This window comes from Camponotus floridanus, unplaced genomic scaffold, assembly GCF_003227725.1.
Source record: "Camponotus floridanus strain SB8 unplaced genomic scaffold, Cflo_v7.5 scaffold29, whole genome shotgun sequence".
Lineage (NCBI taxonomy): Eukaryota > Metazoa > Arthropoda > Insecta > Hymenoptera > Formicidae > Camponotus > Camponotus floridanus.
The window spans coordinates 648,142-668,352 of NW_020229425.1; the positions used below are offsets into that span (position 1 = coordinate 648,142).

The 20,211-nt window shown below is 36.0% G+C and overlaps 1 protein-coding gene across 8 annotated transcripts in view; it reads right to left on the reverse strand.

Annotated features, from left to right (window-relative positions):
- Positions 1–20,211, reverse strand: part of LOC105253985 (RNA-binding protein Musashi homolog 2) — a 128,436-nt gene that overhangs the window by 71,483 nt on the left and 36,742 nt on the right. For 2 of the 8 annotated variants that reach the window (XM_025409898.1, XM_025409904.1), the window contains exons 1-2: positions 17,429–18,116; positions 2,328–2,450 (exon numbers count right to left, since the gene is read on the reverse strand). In XM_025409898.1, coding sequence (XP_025265683.1) covers positions 2,328–2,383 — 56 coding nt within the window. In that variant the 5' untranslated portion in view covers positions 2,384–2,450; positions 17,429–18,116. Of the gene's footprint in view, positions 1–2,327; positions 2,451–17,424; positions 18,117–18,888; positions 19,034–20,211 lie in introns of those variants that run through there. The other 6 variants (XM_025409900.1, XM_025409899.1, XM_025409902.1 and 3 more) reach the window with 6 other exon arrangements.

Consider the following 20,211-nt stretch of genomic DNA (forward strand, 5'->3'; position numbering starts at 1 on the left):
GAATTTCTTTGGAAAAATATTGGAAATTGATCTTTTTGACGTTTTACGTATGTTTCTATTGATGTTTATACAATACGTCGACATTTTTAAATCTTGAATATTTACCTTTTTTTCAATACGAGCTTCCGCGTATTCAAAAGCGTGTTCAAAAATGTATGATTCGACAGTCCGACGTCCTACTCGCTTCTCGCGTGTAATTGTCTGAAATGAAAAAAAACTCAGTCCAATTTTATTCCACAGAATATTTATGGGGTAGTCGATTTAATTAAAATTTCAAAAATTAATATCTAATATTTCTCCGGTCTTCAAGAAATAAAAAAAATTTCAACAAGCTGAGATATTTAATTGTGAAATGACACTATTTTGTCATTTCTCAATTTTTCCTAATAAAACTACGTCCAGTATCCTAAAAAAAAATATTTTATGGAATAAAATTAGAATCAGTTTTTTTACCTTGGATAATTTACGAGAGATTTAAAAATACAGACGTACCTAAATATCAATAAAAAAAAAACGTAAGAAGATAAATTTCTAATATTCCTCGGGAAGAAAATCCCCAAAAATTATCAATTTTTCCTACCGCTAGAATAGAGATTGGGCCCTCTGGAAAACATTCGCGATTCTACCAAACAAACCGATACAAAGCGATCCTTGCTGATTACTATTCTCCTTCGATCTTAGGCACGCAAGGCTCGCGGGTCGGGAACAAAGGGTGGCGAAAGACCTAATCGCGGACTCGTCTTGTTTTCCTTTCGGGCTGGAGACTCGCGGGGGTGGAAGAGGGTACGAAGGTACGTGCGTGGCGCGCGAATTCTCATCTCGCTATGTATGAATGTATGTATATGCACGCGCGCAAAGAATCTCCATGTTTGCTCTCCTCCTAAAAGGAACTTTAATCAAAACTGGAAAATAGAAGAAACCTACTTTTCATTCCCCGCCGTTGCTGCCTTCGCTGCTGCTGCTGCTGTTGCTGCTGCAAGCGTTCCATTCCGTCCGTGACGGGCGGACGATAATACGGCATCTGACCTTCCGTGCAAGATATCTTGTCTGCACGAAACGCGCGTACAACAATGCCGCATTGTCTAAGCCACTTTATTGTGCCCGACGACGTACAAATATCACGCTCGAATCTCTCGGACTCGCGGGATGATTTGCGGGACGACCGGCGTAGGGAGATTTCTTAATTAAGATTAAAAGGAAATTAAACGAGGGGATTCCCCGCGACGTCGCGCGCGCGCGAAAATTAAACGCGACGGAATATTACTCCTCGATTAAGTTCGAATAGATTTCCCATTTTGGTTCAATTTTCATTATATGACATATTTAATGTCGAAAGTTCTCATGGGAATGATAATGATTAATAATCGTCTCTCGCGACATTGTTGGCCAGGTGTCAGAGAGACGGTTCGTTCAATATGTTACAGATGCACAGAGACAATTTGTCATTTGTCACGACGTATTCGATTAGGATAATATTCGATGGTAATGGAGGTAAAATAAAATCATTCCGTTAAGCTGGGTGAAACTCTATATCGCCATCTCGTCGTTGACGGGAATGTATATTCTTACAGTGTGTATCGTGCACTGTGTATATACAACGATCGTGAAACAGCTTGAGACAGGAAGTACAGGTTTACGCACATTACCGACATGCAGTGAGACATAGCATATGTAAGCCTACTCTATTTGCTTGATTAAAGCGCCGAGTTTTCATGCATTCGAATTAATTATATGTCGATCATCGATGATCGCGCTCACAAATGTACGTCTATGTATTTAAAATCAATATTGTTAATTAAACGATGATATTTATAACTCCGCGAAACGGGAGCCTCGACAAATTTCAAGTAAATTTATCATTCATTGTAACTCTTTTTTTATTCCACCGCTAAGCAATTCCCGATCGAAGTCAATTTAAATGAAAATCAATCCTAATTTGAGCACATTCAGCACAAGTTCCGCTAATTTATCATTAATTACAATCAATTACTGAATTATCGATACCTCGATATTGTAAGAGTATTGACTTTACAAAGTTGCATCGTAAATAATGTTGATTTAAGAACGGAAATTAATCGTAATTGGATTCGACAGAATTTTCGCGAATTTTTTAATAATTAGAATCAATTATTAAATTATATTGATATCTCGAAGCTTGGTATTGTAAAAGCTTAATATTGATTACGATGAACAAAATTGCATCGTAGATAATGACGAACTTACTGATTTAATACAGTTCGGGGCAAAATCTCAAGCTTTTCCGATATTCGATATAAAGACAAACTCGATTTATAATGAATATTATGTCAAAAAAGAAAAACACTTACCAATTCTCTAATACACCAACGTTCGAGAAGTTTGGAGGAAAACTCGCGGCCGCCATCGATGGTCGCGATTAATGCCCGCTAATTCCGTCACTTTCGGATTCTCTTCACAGTCCTAACACGTCACTGAAATACATAAAAAACGATTGATTAAAATTGGTAATTGAATCAAAATTTAAAAAGAGAAATATTGAAGTGACGTCGATTAAATTCAATTTTCTCGAAAAGAATAGTTATACATTTTCAAGATGATTAACCATATTTTGTCAAAAAAAATACAAATATACAAACTAAATAAACAAATATAAAACAAAAACTTGATTTTGCATTGAAAAATAAAAATAAAAATATAGATGAAATATAACAAATAAAAATATAGATAAAACATACAAAATAAAATAAAATATAATAATAAAAATAATGTAACAAGAATATACAGGGTATCTAAATCTTGTAAAAAGATTCCTTGAAAATTCTCTAATTTGCCAAGGTATTTTTGTTTAAAATTCCAGGTAAATAAAAGAGAATGTTTTGAAAATTTTTTTGGTACAACTTTCTAAAACTAGTGCGTTTTTTTAGTGCTTTTCACTCATAAAGGAAAAATATAGGGCCATTTGTGTGCAAGTGATTTGCAAATATATATACTGAAAAAAAGAATTCATTAACTTTTATAAGATAAACATTTTTCATTTGCATGTCAATCTCATTTCTTTATCACTAAAAGTTACAATAAAGAATTTATACTGTATATTCGATATTCTTTTGGCCATAAACAAAAACAAATATATAATATATTTTAAGCACAATTCATAATTGTCGGTTATGTAATAATAAAATTATCAAAGAGAGAATTTTTTAAAAATTCCCCTAAGTCCTAAATAAAGTTCTGTGATTTTTTTCTAGATTCAAGAGAAATTCTAAGAATTCCAGATGTTTTTCCAAGACACAAGAAGACATTCTGATATGATTCAAGAACAGAAATATAATTTCCATCTCTCTCGCACGAAGATATACGTCAATCGATATTTTAGGCGCATCATTTAACTGCGGTACTCGGTGTAATCGATCCTTCCCGCATCTATCGGTGTATATTTTTCAATATATATGCATGATCGCTATGATTAAATTGTCGAGCGATTTTAAATTTAAAGCCATCGGGCGCGATTCCGCCCGTAATTGTGGTCCACGAAGCGCCGCCTCTCCAAAGATATGGAGATCCGAAGCGTGACGATGGCATCGGCCATCTCTCTTAAAAGCACCATCATCTCTCTTTACATCCGTCTTTCGTATCCGTTATATCGCCGTATAAACGTATTTGCGAGATGAAACACACACACACATACACGAATACGAACTCATATGCACATCTCACACACATTCACCCCTTTTCTCACATTACTATCTTTCCGCTTTTCGGGCTTCGGTATCGGTAATGAACGATCTATTGTGTCGGTGGATGCTCTTTCAAGCAGCAAGGTGAAAAAAGAAGCAGAAAAAGAGAGAGAAAGAGAGAGAGAGGAGAGGGATGCATAGTCGGCTAAAAGTGGGTGGCGAGGATTGAAAAAGAGATGGGAGAAGCGAGAGAGTGCATGAGAGTGGCTGGCATGGAAAAGGTATGAAAACGGCACTCGTTAATGGATTCTCAGACTCCTTTACTCTCTCCTTACTGTCTTCTTCGTCTACCTTTCCTACCGTCTTCTTACTACTCCCGGGCTTTTTCTCGCTCGCCGCTTTTTAGCCACTCAACGGTGCAAAAAAAAGAATGAGGGAGAGAAGGGGATGAGGAGGGAGAATTGCTCGTTATACGCTTAAATCCTGGAAGCTTTGGAATACGTTGCAACACACATTGACAAGACAAACGGCCGGACAATTCTTGACAAGCCATAGATCTCAATGCCGGGTATAGCAGAGCGAATTATTCGGCCGTCTATTTTACCCTTGCCGTATATAATAACGAGGGAATCATCTTGTCGCGCGGAAATCTCGTTGCGGCTTCCCCGGGTGATTTCCCGGAGCAAGGGTTAACTCTCGATTAATGAATTAGTAAAGATTACGGTACATATTGCCCATTTTCTCTGTATGTGTATATGTCACGAAGAGAGATGTCTAAAGTTGATAAATTTCTAAGATTGGTATTTATAGTTCGTTCTTATATTTAAGATCGTCTTAAGCAAGGCTTGAAGATTGATTGAAAAGAATTTTAAGACGACCTAGGATGTACTTAAGACGATCTTAAATATAAGAAGTTATCATGAATATCAATCTATATTAAGATCTTTGTCTTTGATTTGGTTAAAAATTTACTTGGAACTTTCTTTCGGCCTACAGTTAAAATTTATGCTATTTTAAAGTCTGTAAACATGTCATCCTTGGGAAAAATCATCAAATAGTATTTTATAACGAAAGTATTATATAAAATTTTTTTTCATACATATAATACATATAATGATGAAAATAATAAACTCTTCCACTACATTTCCATCCCAAAATACCTAAACAAATCGAACCCAATTTAAAATGTTCAGTTTCTATGGCTTTCTATATATCTTATATATGTTATATATATCCTATATATAACATATATAGTAATACATTGTCAAAATATATACACACGATCAAAATAAATAAATAGAATTTAATTTGATTGGGATGGATCAAGTTCCTTCAGGGAGTGGAAAAAGGGTGCAGAAAGAGGACACACACACTCTGCTCATATACATATAATATAATACTAAATAATTAGCAAATAATTATTGATCAATTTTCTTATATAATATTTAAATACAAAGTAATAAAGAATTGATAGTTTCGTGATTGTAGGTCAAAAGAAAACATGCAAATTTTGTGCCAAATCAGAGATGAAGATCCTAATGTAGAAATTTCTCCTAAAATTGTCGAGTGGTACTCGAAGGAATTTTAGATTCGCTTTCGCGAATAATGACAAATTGCGCTCTCGAATTGAAGCTCTAGGACGATCATCCGTCGTGTTCAAGAGCGGGAAAACGGTACATATTCTCGCTAATTAGCGAGAATATCTGAGTGCAGCCCGAGAGAAAACGTATCGTGGAGAGCCGGATTTAGAGAGCACGACAAAATCCATTGTATTCCATAGTTGTAGTCGATCGAGCGCTGCCATTGTCCGTCACCATTGTTTGTCAGCTCATACGGCAGTGATAAGGACCACCGATTCCGCGAATAATGGCCATTATCTTCGCGAAATACCTGAGGAGAGGAGGAAGTATCTTCAACGACAAAACATTTCGAAGATAATTATTGGCGTCGCAAAAAATGACAAGAGAGTCCATTAGACAGTCGTTCTCTCTTAGAAATCGCGAAATTGATTTTCTACAGAAAACTCCAGGTGCAAAGACGGACGAGTGCGAGGATTGGTGTGTTTTTTTCGCCAAAACTAAAGATATGAAGAACTCACCCCCTCGCGCGCTTTCGATTCCGGAAATGCAATATGCCGTGACGAACGTCCGTTAGGACCCGCCAATGATAATTTCCAGCTGCAATGATCATCCGCTGTGGGAACGGCGTTGCACTCGCCAAAGTTTCGCGATGCGAACTTTGTTGACTGGCAAACGGAAATCTCAATGCGAAACGTACATGCGAGAAACATAAGCTCGGAGCGGTCTAATCAACATTGACAGGATCAAAGTGCTTTAATTAATGCAGCTGGTGCGCTCCACGTATGTAGATATAATGAAAATACCTCCGCATCAATTCGGCCTCGGAAAATCAATTCCGATCATGTCAATCGTGATTTCGATCGCGAAACAATCACGGAACATTGATCGCAGATATACAGGGTGTCTACTCAAATCTTGTAAAATAATTCTCCACCGGGTAAAGAAAATATTTTTAAAATTTTTGTTGCAATTTTTAAAAATAGATTTTTTATTGCATGCATTTTCTAATATTTTTCACTCAAAACCTCTTGAATTTCAAGTACTAGATTTGTAAATAAATTGAAAAAAAACTTAACTGAAAAACTAACTTTTATAACGTAAATACTTATAATATACTAAAGAATAATTAAAAATAATATAAGAATAAATGAAGAGTTAATGTCAAGAAAATATGGAAAAAAGCATTTATATAATTAAAAATATTAAATAAAATCACACATATTCATATAGTGATAAAAATAAATAAAATTTTAAATATTTAAAAATTGTGAAAATATATGTGAAAATGAACCTATAATATTACTTATAATTAATGTAAATAATTAAAAAAAAATTAAATAAGATACCACAATAAAAATAATTATATTTGAATAAGAGTAATTAAATAGAGTAGATATTTGAGTAAAAGTAATTAATTAAAACTTTTAAATCCTTTGAAAAAGAAAATTATTACTAGATTCTAAATTAAGGATCGAGATAGATTTAATTAAAATTAATAAAGAAAGATGAAAGGGATAATAAAAGTTCTAAATCAATTTAGTAAAAAATTTAAAATTTAAAATTTAAATTTTTATTGAAGAATCAACAAGAGAAAATACATTTATTATGATTTTTGAGATTTCATTTATTATATTTTAATAAGAAGGAATATTAAAAAAAATTAAAAAAATTAAAAAATTAAAAAAAATTAAAATATTCTAATAAATATAAAAAAAAATATTAGAGATAAAATTAAGGTTGATATTCATATTATTGGTATTATGTAAATATACTATATTTGTAAATATACTATATTTGTAAATATACTGGAGAAAAAAACTAAATAATTATTCTCGTAAAATAAGCGTTTTTTTCACTTGCATAACATTCTCTCATTTTTTCAAATATTATAATAAAAAATATATACTGCATATTCAAAATATTTTGTTGAGAAATTAAATATATATTAATATATATAAATAGAAATATATATTCACTTATAATATATTTCAAACGCTTAATTCACTTAGCTTGTCGATTGTTTACAAGATGAAAACAAAAGAGAGAATCTTTAAAAAATCTCCGAAGCCCGATAAAATTCCAGGAGAACTCTCCGATTTTTCCTTGACTTTTCAAGATACGCGAAAGAAATGTCTGAGAAATTCAGATTTTTCCAGGAAGTTGATACACCCCGATGCAGTATCTCCGACTGTCGATCGCAAATAAATTCGACGATGAATGATACAATGGAATCGATTGTTCGCGGATTATGACGTTTCGCGCTTGAACGCGGAGCGCAAAAAACGCTCGTTTGACATCGAAGAGAAGGGAAAAACCGCGATGCCACGTTGATATTATAATCGTTGAGGCGAGACAGACCATTACACGTCAGCGGATCGCTCGCTTCGCTATAAACGGAAGACACCGCGCTCGCGTCTACTTTCTCCATCTCCGGGCTCGACTAGGAAGTCGTAAATCCTCTTTCGCCATTTGCGCGAGACGCAGACATTTTATGCAGTGTATACCGCCGCAATAAAGCGAACGAATGCAATTCGAGAATCGGTGCCAGGACGCCGCTCCTTTTTCCTCTCGCGATCTCGCGTCTCGCAACTTTTCCGTAGACAATAATGCGAAAGAACGATCAGAGGTCGAGCGATCGACTCTCGCGCAATCGAGGGAAACCTGGAGTAAAATTTCACGTTTCGCAATTTATCATCCCGTGAGTAGCATATGTGTATAAGCGACCGTGTCCAAATTAAAATACTTGAGATCGTTTGGAAATTTATAAATAGAACGAATGAGAGAGGGAGATCTTTATAGGCGCGAAAAGCCGTGGATCGTAAATGCCCCCTTTCGAAAAATCCCAGTGACTATAAATAACGATAGTCGCGGGAATCCGCTGCAATTTACAGTCGATGCAAGCACCCCTTTCACCGGACATAAAACTGGCGATACATTATCGGGCAAACGACAAAATTGATTTTATTTCATGTAACCGAGAGAGAAAAAGAGAGAGAGAGAGAGAGAGAGAGAGAGATTCTCTGCCATATAGTTCTATGAAGTTTTTCATCGATACGAATGGGGTGTCTCTCGACGGGACACTTTCACCCCCATCCATCGGCGCGAATCGACGTGCGGAACGAGAGGAGCTCCGAGAGATCGCTCATTGCTCCAAATTAGCGTGGTGAGTATATTTGGATTTAATCTTCCATGCTGTTTGAACGAATCCGTTGCCGGCGATCCATCATTCGCGTCGCGAAAGTCAACCGTGCCAGAATCATCGTCGTCTTTGTCACGTGGGCGAACCAGAATGGGCACGGTTTCTCGTTGGTCATGGTCCACGTACCACGCGGCCCGATTAAACGTCACTCGCGGTCGAAAAGACACGCTCTCTCTCTCTCTCGCCCTCGAGCTTCCTCCCTCTCTCTCTTTCTCCTCCTCTCACCTTTTTTCCGTCCGTTATATTTGCCTCAAATGCAGCTTCCAGGTTTCGCAGTTAATGCAGTCGCACACATGAGTGATGAATAAATTAATATCATTTCGAAATAATTAGACGCTTTAAATTAATTGCGTATGAATTGTTTCAATTAACGTAACTACTAATTTGTAATTCCTGCGTTATACATATATTATGATGCTTTATTTGTTATTTGCTTTTCGATTGACAAAAGCGGTCGGAAAAATTGTTGAAACTCTAAATAAAAGGGAATTTAAATTTAAAAAATTCAAATATGTTGCGTAAAATAGTGCCGGCCAAAACAGTAGAAAAACAAGTCGTTACTTTAATGAAAAATATAAAAAAAATATAAATATTACCAAATTATATTTTATATTGCCGTTATTTTATGCTTTAATCATTTTACGAGCACGAGCAAAATAACTAGTGAGGAAAAAGAGATAAAAAGGCTCACTCGTTTAATCGAGTTTTCCGCATTTTTTGCGAGTGACGCGATACTTTTGATCGAGGCTGTACCTATCGTATTTTTAAAAAATAAAAAAAAAATTAGAAGATTATATTTGCGAATAAATTCCAGCATAATATGTGGAAAACTTGCGGCTGTGCAGGGGATGAAAGAGGGACAAGGAGAGGGAGAGAATCGCGTGTGAGTAATATTTAATTTTAGAAAATTTGAAAAGCCGCAGGAACTTTAATGGATTTCCCGGGTGTCGCGCACTTTCGCTTGCCGTTTTATCTCCGCAAATTGGGTTAGTCTTGGTCGCTCGCGAGGGCAGCTCCCCGAGTCCCACCTGTCGTCTTCGCGACGTCGTCTTCGCCGACGACGTAACGGAAGCGGAAGGCGCAGGGAAAGAGATAAAGAGGAAGGGGAGGGGAAGGGTAGAAAAGGTAACGGCGATCTTTCAATCCGACCCCGGTCCCTTAGCTAGAACCTAGCGAAGTCTATTAAAGACCGGTCTATTAAGACCGTTTAACGGGCTTAAATAAATGACGAGGAAAGAGTGAACCTCGTCTGTCGGTGTGATTTCCTTCTCTCCGACCGTCTCGTTTAGTAATTGACGCGATCCTTCTTGAATCTCGCGAACTCGAAACGTCGATAGATTCTCTTTTCAAAGTTAACATCCCGATTTCATCTCGCTCGACGCTAGTCGAATTAATCAGATCAGAAATAATAACGTTGATAAATAGTTGAGTGATTTTTGCTCCTCCCTCGAAGAGGTGAGTAAAATCAGACACAACATGAAGTGATCCGTATAAAATAATTGCTCAAAAATCTACTCGAATTTTGGAGAGCAAAAAAATTCTGAAAATTCCCTAATCTTGTAGGTTTTTTAAAATTCCAGACAAAAAGAAATATTTTAAAGATATTTTGTCAACTTCTAAATTAAATTTGTTCTTATTGCATGTGTTGTCTAATATTTTTCACTCATACGAAGGAAAAATAAAGAGCTACATAAGCTTTAAGTATTAGATTTGAAAGCGTACTGAAAAAAACTGAATAGCTTTCGTGAGATAAACATTTTTCAACTCAACAATATTTTTAATTTTTCACCACAAAAATGAAATAAAAACACATAATTCACTTGGCCTATTGACTGATTACAAAATTATCAAAGAGAGAATTTTTTTAAAAATAAATTTAAAACAATTTTTTTAATCCCTCAATAAAATTCCATGAAAATTTCTCTGTGATCATTCATTCTCTCTGATTTCTGCATATATAAAAAAATCCTTGGAAATTCCAGGTTCTCCATGATTTTTCCAGGAAGTAGACACCCTGATAAAGCCCGAATTTATGAAGTGTTACACACGAAGAGAGCCGCGTAAATAGAGATAAATAAGAAATTGGCAGAACATCCACCGACAACGCGCTACCGTAAATTTCTCGTCTCCGCATCGTCTCGTATCCTGGCATCAAATGGTAGAGCTCTTGCAGCTATTAAGCGAGAATGATAATCATGAAACGAGAGCGTCATTCGCGCTCGATCGAAAACGACACCGACACCGAGTATTGATCGGTACAACGTTCGCGTCTTCCCTCCTATCGAAATACCATCCGGATAACAAATGGTGCCTCCTGATACCTACGTCCCCTCACGATTCATGTTGGGATCAGGTTCTCCATTTATGAATACGTTTCTCGTTTTAAGCGGCATAAAGAAACTTGAACGGATTTATCGCGAGTCGCTGGAGAAGAAAAAAATCGACACAAGCCAAGAACGTCCGAATCCACCAAGTCGAATTGGATAATCCCACCGCTTTTGAATACCTGCCAAATCTCTCGTCCCATGCACGCGCGCGCGTTTGATTTCTAGATAGATGAGGGAAAAAAATAGCCATTTCTTTCTGTCCCCGATATTTTCCTCGTTATTTTTAGAGATAAAAATATCGAAAAAGATATGGACTTGGGTCACTAGAGTCCATAGTCGGCCACTTACCAATTTAGATCTCATCAGTTCGCGAAATCTCTCTGTTCGGCGTCGAAAACGACACGAAACTCCGTCCCAAGGTGGGAAACAAGACGAGGCAGGAACCCGACGACGTAATATTGACACTTTGTAACCTCGTTTTAGTTGCGTTCTCGATCGCGGAGATGGAGAGACGTGATCCAAACGGGAACGAAAGGAAAGGGAGAGGGTGGAGAAAGGGGAGAATGTACAACGAGAGGCGGAAAAAGGCGGGGAAATGCTTCCTCTTGTCAAGAAACCTGCGACGAAAAAGTCGTTGTCGAGCATTGTTGTACTCATCGCGAAACAATCGCGATAATGAGAAAGCTACGCAGCCGAAGATTGTTTCGCTTCCGCTCCCTTTCCTTCATCTCCCTCACCCCCAGCCCTCTTCGCCCCGGATTTTTTTTCACTCGAACGTCCACCTTCGAAATCCAGCTCTCTCTCTTTCTCTCTCGTCTTTTGTCCTCGAAAAACCGACGACAACTTTCATCGCGTCCACGTCAATGGATACTGCAAGAAACTAAATCATTGGCTCGAATTTAGGCACGTTAACGTAAAAACGCGTAATGATTCGTGCTCTGACATTTCTCATTTTTAATGCGATATATATATATATATATATATATTTCGATATATATATTATATTCCAGGATGTCTACTCGAATCGTGTAAAAAAAATCTCCTGAGCTTCCATTCCAATATATTTTTATTCAAAGTTTTAAATAAAGAGAATATTTTAAAGATTTTTTTACAGTGCAATTTTTTAATAATAATATTTTACAATTTTACATTGCTTTTGCATTTTCTAATATTTTTCACTTGTATAAAGCCAAAACGCAGAGCCACTTTAGTTTCAAATAAATAATGCAATGTATCGAAAAACCGGAATAACTTTCATAAGATAATGTATCTCATATTATTTTCATTTTTTCATTAAACATTAAAATTTTTCACTAAAAATTATAATGAAAAATATATATTGCATATTCAATATTTTGTGTTCAGGCTTTAAATATATAAATGCATATATAAATATATAAATATATAAATAAATATCTAAATATAAATATATAAATATATAAATAAATATATAAATATATATAAATATATAAATATATAAATAAATAAATTTCCTCTATACCTGGAAAAATCAGAAAATTCTCGTGAAATTTTATTGGGATTCAGAGAATTTCAAAAAATTCTCTTTTTGATCATTTTGTTCTCATATTGTAAACAATCGACAAGCCAAGTGAATTTCATGTTTAAAATATATTATAAATATATTATAAAATATATTATAAATATATTATAAATCTATTTATATATATATATATATATATATATATATATATATATAGATTTATAATATATTTATAACATATTTTAAACATGAAATTCACTTGGCTTGTCGACTGTTTACAATATGGGATCAAAATTATTAAAAAGAGAATTTTTTGAAATTCTCTGAATCCCAATAAAATTCCACGAGAATTTCCTGATTTTTCCAGATATAAAAAAAATCTCAGAGAAATCCAGGTTTTCCATATCTTTCCAGGAAGTAGACACTCTATATTCATAGATACATGTGTATATCTACCTACGCACGCTTGATAAGGTCAAAATTGTCCATCTCTTGGGCAATTAAAAACTCGTATATGAAATAATAACACACACACTTGAAATAAATAACACACACATGCACACAGTAACAAATAGCATATTCTACAATTTCAACACTATTCGCGTACGTGAATTGAAAAATGAATATATGTTGCGAGAAATACTTGCTTTGAAGAGTATAAATAGCCGTCGCCTCGAATTATCAAATTAATTATTCCAGATCTCTAGTCGACGTTGTCGTGAAGAATGATCGCGTTCGATGACTCTCTTGATACATACTTGTCACGATCGTATTTCAAAAGCTAATGTAACGATATGACCTGTCGAGCCATGACCTTCCCCTTCGAGTCTCACCAAACGAATGACAGGCATATGTTAACAACAATACGTCGGAAAATTCGGCGCTGTTTGTACAATTGGAAATTATCATCCAGAGCGATTCGTAAAGACATCGAGACACAATGACAATTTATTTTGAAGCAAATATTTCTCTCTCTCTCTCTTTACAGATATAGCTATTTAGTAAACACTCGACAATAGTAGGAACGCATCTCGCATCGCGCTTTGAATTTTTCGCTGATTTAAATGTAATCTGTCTATCAATTTTTGCAATCATGTATGAATCGGCGAATCGAATAAAAGAGAATTGTGAAAAAGTCGTCGATCGTTTATTAATAATTAATTTGAAATTTAAAAAAATAGAATATATTCCGTATAAATTTACGGTATAAAATTATATGTAAATATTTCATGCAAACGATGAATTAATATCCGATCTTTTTGCAAACATGCGTGCAATTTTAATATTATTCGTGCATGCGTATATGTGTGTGTGCGCGATTAGTATTTCGAATAAATATATATTTCGATAAACACTTGCTTGGTAATAGAGATAACACGACGTTTCTCGCGTATAAACATTAGCGCGCTATTATTTACATGCCTTGGTTTCGTTGTCATTCGAACGGCAAAGACACAGTATGATCGTCGTATCTTCATAGTGCGATCGTGATAAGTATGAGAAAGATACTAAACGCATTATGTTCGTGCCATATGTTCATTATATCAATTATTAATTGGCGGATTAATTAATTCCCGCGACTAACGACTCGTAAACGTGTCGAGGAGCAATATATCTCGTACAATATATATACATTTCCAGTAGAAATAGGGACTCATAGAGAGTAGAAATTGTAAGTCTTCTGTTTTATTGCGATCTCTACAAACATTGTTTATTATTTATTAATAACGAAAGAGTAACGTCACGACCAGTGATGCGTGAATTTTGTGTGAATCTTTGCAACGATTGTGATTTGCTATCGCGATGTAATAAGATTCGTCATGTGTCATCGATATCGATAATGCAATGCAAAGTATCGTATTCTGCTAATTAGTGCGTGATCGTAATTAATTGTTTTCGCGAACGAGTGTCGAGTGTCATCGAAAGATCGGCAAAGGATCAAGAGAGGAACGAGAGAAAAAGAAGACTAATGACGATGGAGAGCAACCGTAAGTTAAATAATTAATAATTTATTCGTTATTTGTAAAAATAATTATTTGATATTCCCGTAATGATTTTGCATATTACGTAACATAATATATGTATGCATGCGTAAAATATGTATTGTAGGTTTTTATTGTAAAATATATATTTTAATACAAACTCGCAAAATATTTATATAAACACGTTTATAATAAACACGCGTGTGAAATACTTCAACGTATTATATTTTAAAAAATCTTGCGATATTAATCCGCAATATTTATGTAACAATTAAATTTTTCTTTTTGAATCATATTTTATAAAATTCATTTCCAAAAAATATCTATATTTAAAGAGCAGGTAATAAATTCAATTGAGAGGGAATAATAATCACTTTTTAATATATTAATTACTGCAAAAACTGGCTTAATTTGAATATATCCGCATTTTGCACGAATCATATACTGCGTAAGTTTTAAATGATTCTTTTGTATTAATCATTTAATAAAAATGAATCTTTTTATTAAGCGATTTTTTTTAAATTAATTTTAGAATAAATTCATTTTATATTAATTTTTTATATTAATCATAATTTGAATATATCCGCATTTTGCACATCACATACCGCGTGTAAGTGAGTTAAATGATTTTTTTTTATATTTTCGATTTATATTAAAAGCGACTTGTCGTTCATAAACTTGAACGTTCGATTCAAGAGGCCGATTTGATCGGTAAAACGGCAATAGGTCGTCTCGCGGGTTGGCATCGCCAGGGCAAGATTCGGCCCGGGATTGGCGGCCTTGCAACGTATAAATATCTAGGAAACAAAATTGCGGCGAGCCTTTCGTTTACTCTTTGTTTCGCGCTCTCTCTAAGGCTTTACAAAGGTCCGCCTTTCCACGAAAGATAAATGTATTTGAACAAGTGGAATACCGAGGCGGCGAGCGACGATTTGCACGCGTGTAAAAGTGTAAATGAAAAAAAAAATCGTAAATTGCATGAATATCGCATATCGAATCACTTCACTCGCGCTATTGTTATTGTTCGCTTTTTGCGCGTCGATAAATATATATATTGAAAAGATAAATAAATAAAATTTCTCCAAAATAAATAAACGAAAAAATTCTGTTTAATAGATTATTTAAACTTAAATTATTTATCCTTTCAGCTCGTTAACGTTAGATTGAAATGCGAAGGAGCTTGACACACACACACATGTGCTCAGGTCACATCAGTTCTCCCGATGAAAGGTATACAATAACAGCATATATAGTGTGTCAACAACGTTAATCGCAATTTCATGTACGGTTTCCCTTCCCATGAAAGAGAATTTCCCGATGAAAATGTCGAGGCGGGCGACATAAAGAGTCGTCCAAAAATCGCAACCTTGGAATCCCTCGAAATTCGACCATTTCGAGTACGTCTCTCCCAAACCGCTTTAAGAAATACTTCTTATGCCACTTGACGTTCCGCCAGAAATACACGCGCTGTCCGTCGTCACCACACGCGCGCGGTTTTACATTGCAAATGCGGCGAATAAGCAACGAGATGAATCCGTCAGAATCCACGATGACGTCGGTTGTACCTTGAATAGTGCGTGTTCAAGGAATTTAATTTCTTTTATATTTGCGTTTTGGACAATTTAAATAAAAACAATGCACGAAGATAAAATTGGATAATTCTCTAAAAAAAAAGAATTTTCCGATAAATTTTCTATATTAAGGTTCTTTTTCACGATTTGGCTAAAAATTTCTTTCGGCCTGTAATTAAAAGATATGATATTTTAAAGCCTGGGAAACAATATCCCCTATTTGGAAAGGTCATTAAGTAGCATTTATATTGTATAATGAAATATAATAAATAAATCAAGTAGCATTTTATAATGAAAAATAATATATAAAATATCTCTTTATATGAAACAATTTATTTTTTCAATTAACTTTTATATTTTCACTGTGATAAATAAATGCGAAAATGCCAGAATATGTCACGAAGAGGCTGTTGGTTTTTGAATTCATGACTTTCTTCATGCGACACATTTAATGGTGAAAATTATAAATAAACGAGCACTTTTCCCTGCATCCCCATCTCAAAATATATTTAATTTAATCTAAAATATTGAATCTCTATAGTTTTGTGCTTTTTATATATCTATCTTTTATATAACATACATAATAATACGCTATTAAAATATTTAGCAAATCAAAATAAATAATAAATGGAAATGAAAATAGGCTAGGTTTTTGCGGGGAAGTTTTTTAAATATATATAGTGTGTAATATAAATAATTATCAATTCATCGATTATTTTTCTAATATGTTTAAAATATTTAAAATATTTAAAATGTTTAAAATATTTAAAAATAACAAATCGTTACTTTTTCCGATTCTATGCACATTTTGAGCGAATTCGAAGGCAAAGGACCTGATATAAAAATTTATCAAGTTCCTTCACTCTCTTGTCTTATAAAAATCCTGGAAGGGTCTTGTCGATACACACTTTAGTTTAGACAGAAGGAATAGGATATGTTTGGATGTGTTTTGACGGTGACAGCCGTCAGAGTAGTGGTGATAGTGTAGTAGGGATAGAAAATGGCGATGCATGGTGGTGTACCGAGAAACGAAAAGACGGAAGGGGGATAAGGGGGGCGAGGAGGCGAGGGGAAAGATCCATCGTCGGCGGATGGTACGGATTTAGACAACATCTGGTCCAGTCTGTTTCGCCGGTTCGGCGGGCAAAAGCACCACCGATCGGATTCGAAATAACTATCATCTCGTCTTCGTGTGTCCCACGATTCCGCCGGTCCGTATGTACGCGTACAACCAATCCAATAAGACACGTCCGTCCCAACGGAGGATACACTTCCTTAATCGGAAATACAGAATGCACCACAAGCTCCCCTCCCAGGCGATCGACAGCCACGAAATTTCGTTAGTTCGTCTCGCATTATAAAAATGTATTTATATTTTTTTTTAGATTAGGTCAGGTCAAATAAAATTGGGTTTTTAAATTAAAAAAATGAATTTTATATAAATAAGTAAATAAATACAATATATATATATTTTTTTTACTCTTTAAAAATATTTTAAATGCAGTCAAAAAATCACAAAAGAAAATTGAGTCTCTTTTGAAAGATCGCATAATATCGAGTGAATTATGTAAATATTATATAACTGTTATATTACTAGAGGATACCTACATACATATATATATATAGATGACAATAGAATGTTAGAATAACGTGATGGGTGGTGATTCTCGGATGCATCGGTGCAATTGGAGTTGCACCCCGGGTTACGATCTCTCTGAATGCGCTGTACATATTTCTCTTTCTCTCTTTCTTTTCCCCTCTCTCAGTTAGGTGGACCGATATCCACGGTCGCCATTCCTGGGAAATCACATTTTTTTTTTGTTTCATCTTGCTTGTTTCGCCCGTACTTCCGTTTTTCTATTTATCAACGACACGTAAACGGATTGGTGATCAACATGATCGTTGCACGTGCGAACTTCGTTAAGCTATATCGAGATCAGGAAGACACGTGACACACACTCTCTCTCTCTCTCTCTCTCTCTCTCTCTCTCTCTCTCTCTCTCTTTCTTCATCTTTCTAAGACGTCGCGACAAAAATCCAAGGCAATTTAGCGTGTCATCGGGATTTGCATAGGGATTTGCATAGGGATTTGAGGTGTCGGGATTGCTCGAGGTTGATTTTACGTCTATATTTGATCTTTGCATAATTACGTACGCTGTATAGCGATGCGACAACTTAACCGATCGAGAGGCGAACGTACCGATAAATTGTCTGCGTTTGACCCTTGAATTTATAATCCTTCGTGCACGTGAAATTTCCGAAATAAAATTGTCGGATTCCGAAATAACGATCACGCACAATCGCGAGTCGCAAAGAGTCGACTAACATAAATAATTAATAATGGAAAATTATGCAAAGCCGATTAATTAATGCAAATAACTGACGCCTTTGAAAATGCGCGTGAATTAATATAAGATAATCGCCTGAAATGTAAAAACAGGGAGAAGATTCTAATCTTCATTTGAAAATCCGACACACATGAGGGAGCAGAGAGGGTGGGAGAAGCACGTAAATATTTCTGTGGCACTTCCTTCACGTCCCATCTGCTCCTCACATCAGAATTCTCTCATTAGAAATTTAAGGGTTAAACGTATATACGTACAACGATCCGGTGGCGTCGCGACGCGTCGCGTCGCGTCGCGTCTGCCAGAGCGTTTCGTGGTGCCTGCCCCCTCAGGTTATCGATTTCGGCTCACGCACGTATACGAATCTTCCGTATATACATACATACATCCCGGTGATACGAGATTGGGAAAAGGACGTTGAGAGCATTTTCTCGCCAAGAGAATCCAGTGTCTGAATCACCGATATCAGCGGGGGGGGAGAGGAAGGAGAGGGGTGACAGGGGGCGAGGATACCTCGAAGTTTTCGAATACTCGCCAAGTAAGGTATCACGGAGCGTTACATGTCACACACACACACACACACACACACACGCACACACGCGCACACACACACATGGGGAAATCGCGACGTACATTGTCAAGATAACGCGAGAGAAAATTCGTTTTATCGGCGCAAGAATATGAAAAAAAAAGGGAGTCGAGAATCTAGAAGGGACGACAGACGAACCTGACATTCCTGCCCCTCTCTCTCTCTCTCTCACTCACTTTCTCTCTCTAACTGTCTTTCGTCTTATCGTATCGCACGCGATTGATAACGCGCGACGTCACGTCAGAACAACGAACAACGACAGACGCGCGCGAGCGACACGATATTCGGCTCGCGACTGAGTTTGACATCATCGTCGCCGCCGAGGGTGTCCCACGAAGAGGAAGAGGAGAGAAGAGAAAGAGAAAGAGAGACAGAGAGAGAGAGAGAGAGAGAGAGCTCTACCCCCACCGGCGTTGCGCTCAGGCGCCACATGGAGCCTGGTGCTGGGGGTGGAGTGCCGGGAACCCCCTCTCGATAGAGAGTACGTAAAAGCCCCCTCGCCCCCTTCCCCCGGTCGAGAGAGTGATATAACGTTGCGTTAGTGCGCTTGCGTCCGGCGTGCGTGCTCTCGCACTTGTCTCCCCGCTCGCTCGCGTTCGCTACAAAGTGGCAACCGGTGGGTAAACGGGCCGCAAACACGTCGCCGGGTATTTATGTATAGACGATGCACATATCGACGTCACGCTAATGGGCCAGGCCGCAAAAGCCCGATGCACACGGAGTCGCGAGGCGCTCGCTCTTCCCTCTCGACGCGGATGCACTTGCCCTCCCCCGGCCCTCCCTTTCCCTTTAGGGGAGACACGCCGCGACTACTTAACCCTTTATTCGGCGAAACGTCTCCCTCACTTAGAGTTCCTTATCTCGACACAACTCCGCCTGTCGCGGTCGAAATTTTCATCCACGTTGCTGCCAAGTTACAAGCTATTACAAGCATTAGGCTGCGAGCTCCTAGCTCGAAAAATAGCGCGCTTTCAGGTCGGCGATATGTCATATTTTTATGTGTATAATTAACAGTCGAGCAACGAATCGAGGTGGGAATTTTGTCGCCAACTATATATTGCTTTTGCTTCATCTTGAAGCGATTTCCAATAGAATTCTGCAATTTGATAATTATATATATATATATATATATATATATATATATATTATATAAATATTTATATGTATGTTATATAATAATTATATATATGTATTATATAAATATATAAATATTTACATATATATGTTAATAATTATTATATATATGTATTATAAATAATAAATATAAATAATAATTGATACATTAATTAATTAATTAATGATGCAAATAATTAATACAAATACATTATAATTACATTATATGAAATATATATTATTTATTATTTATATGCATTTTATAATACATTTGTATTGGAAGGAGCGGAAAAGAGATTCTCGAGGCAAGAAAGGTCGGAAGATTTAAGATATATGCGAGAATGAGGG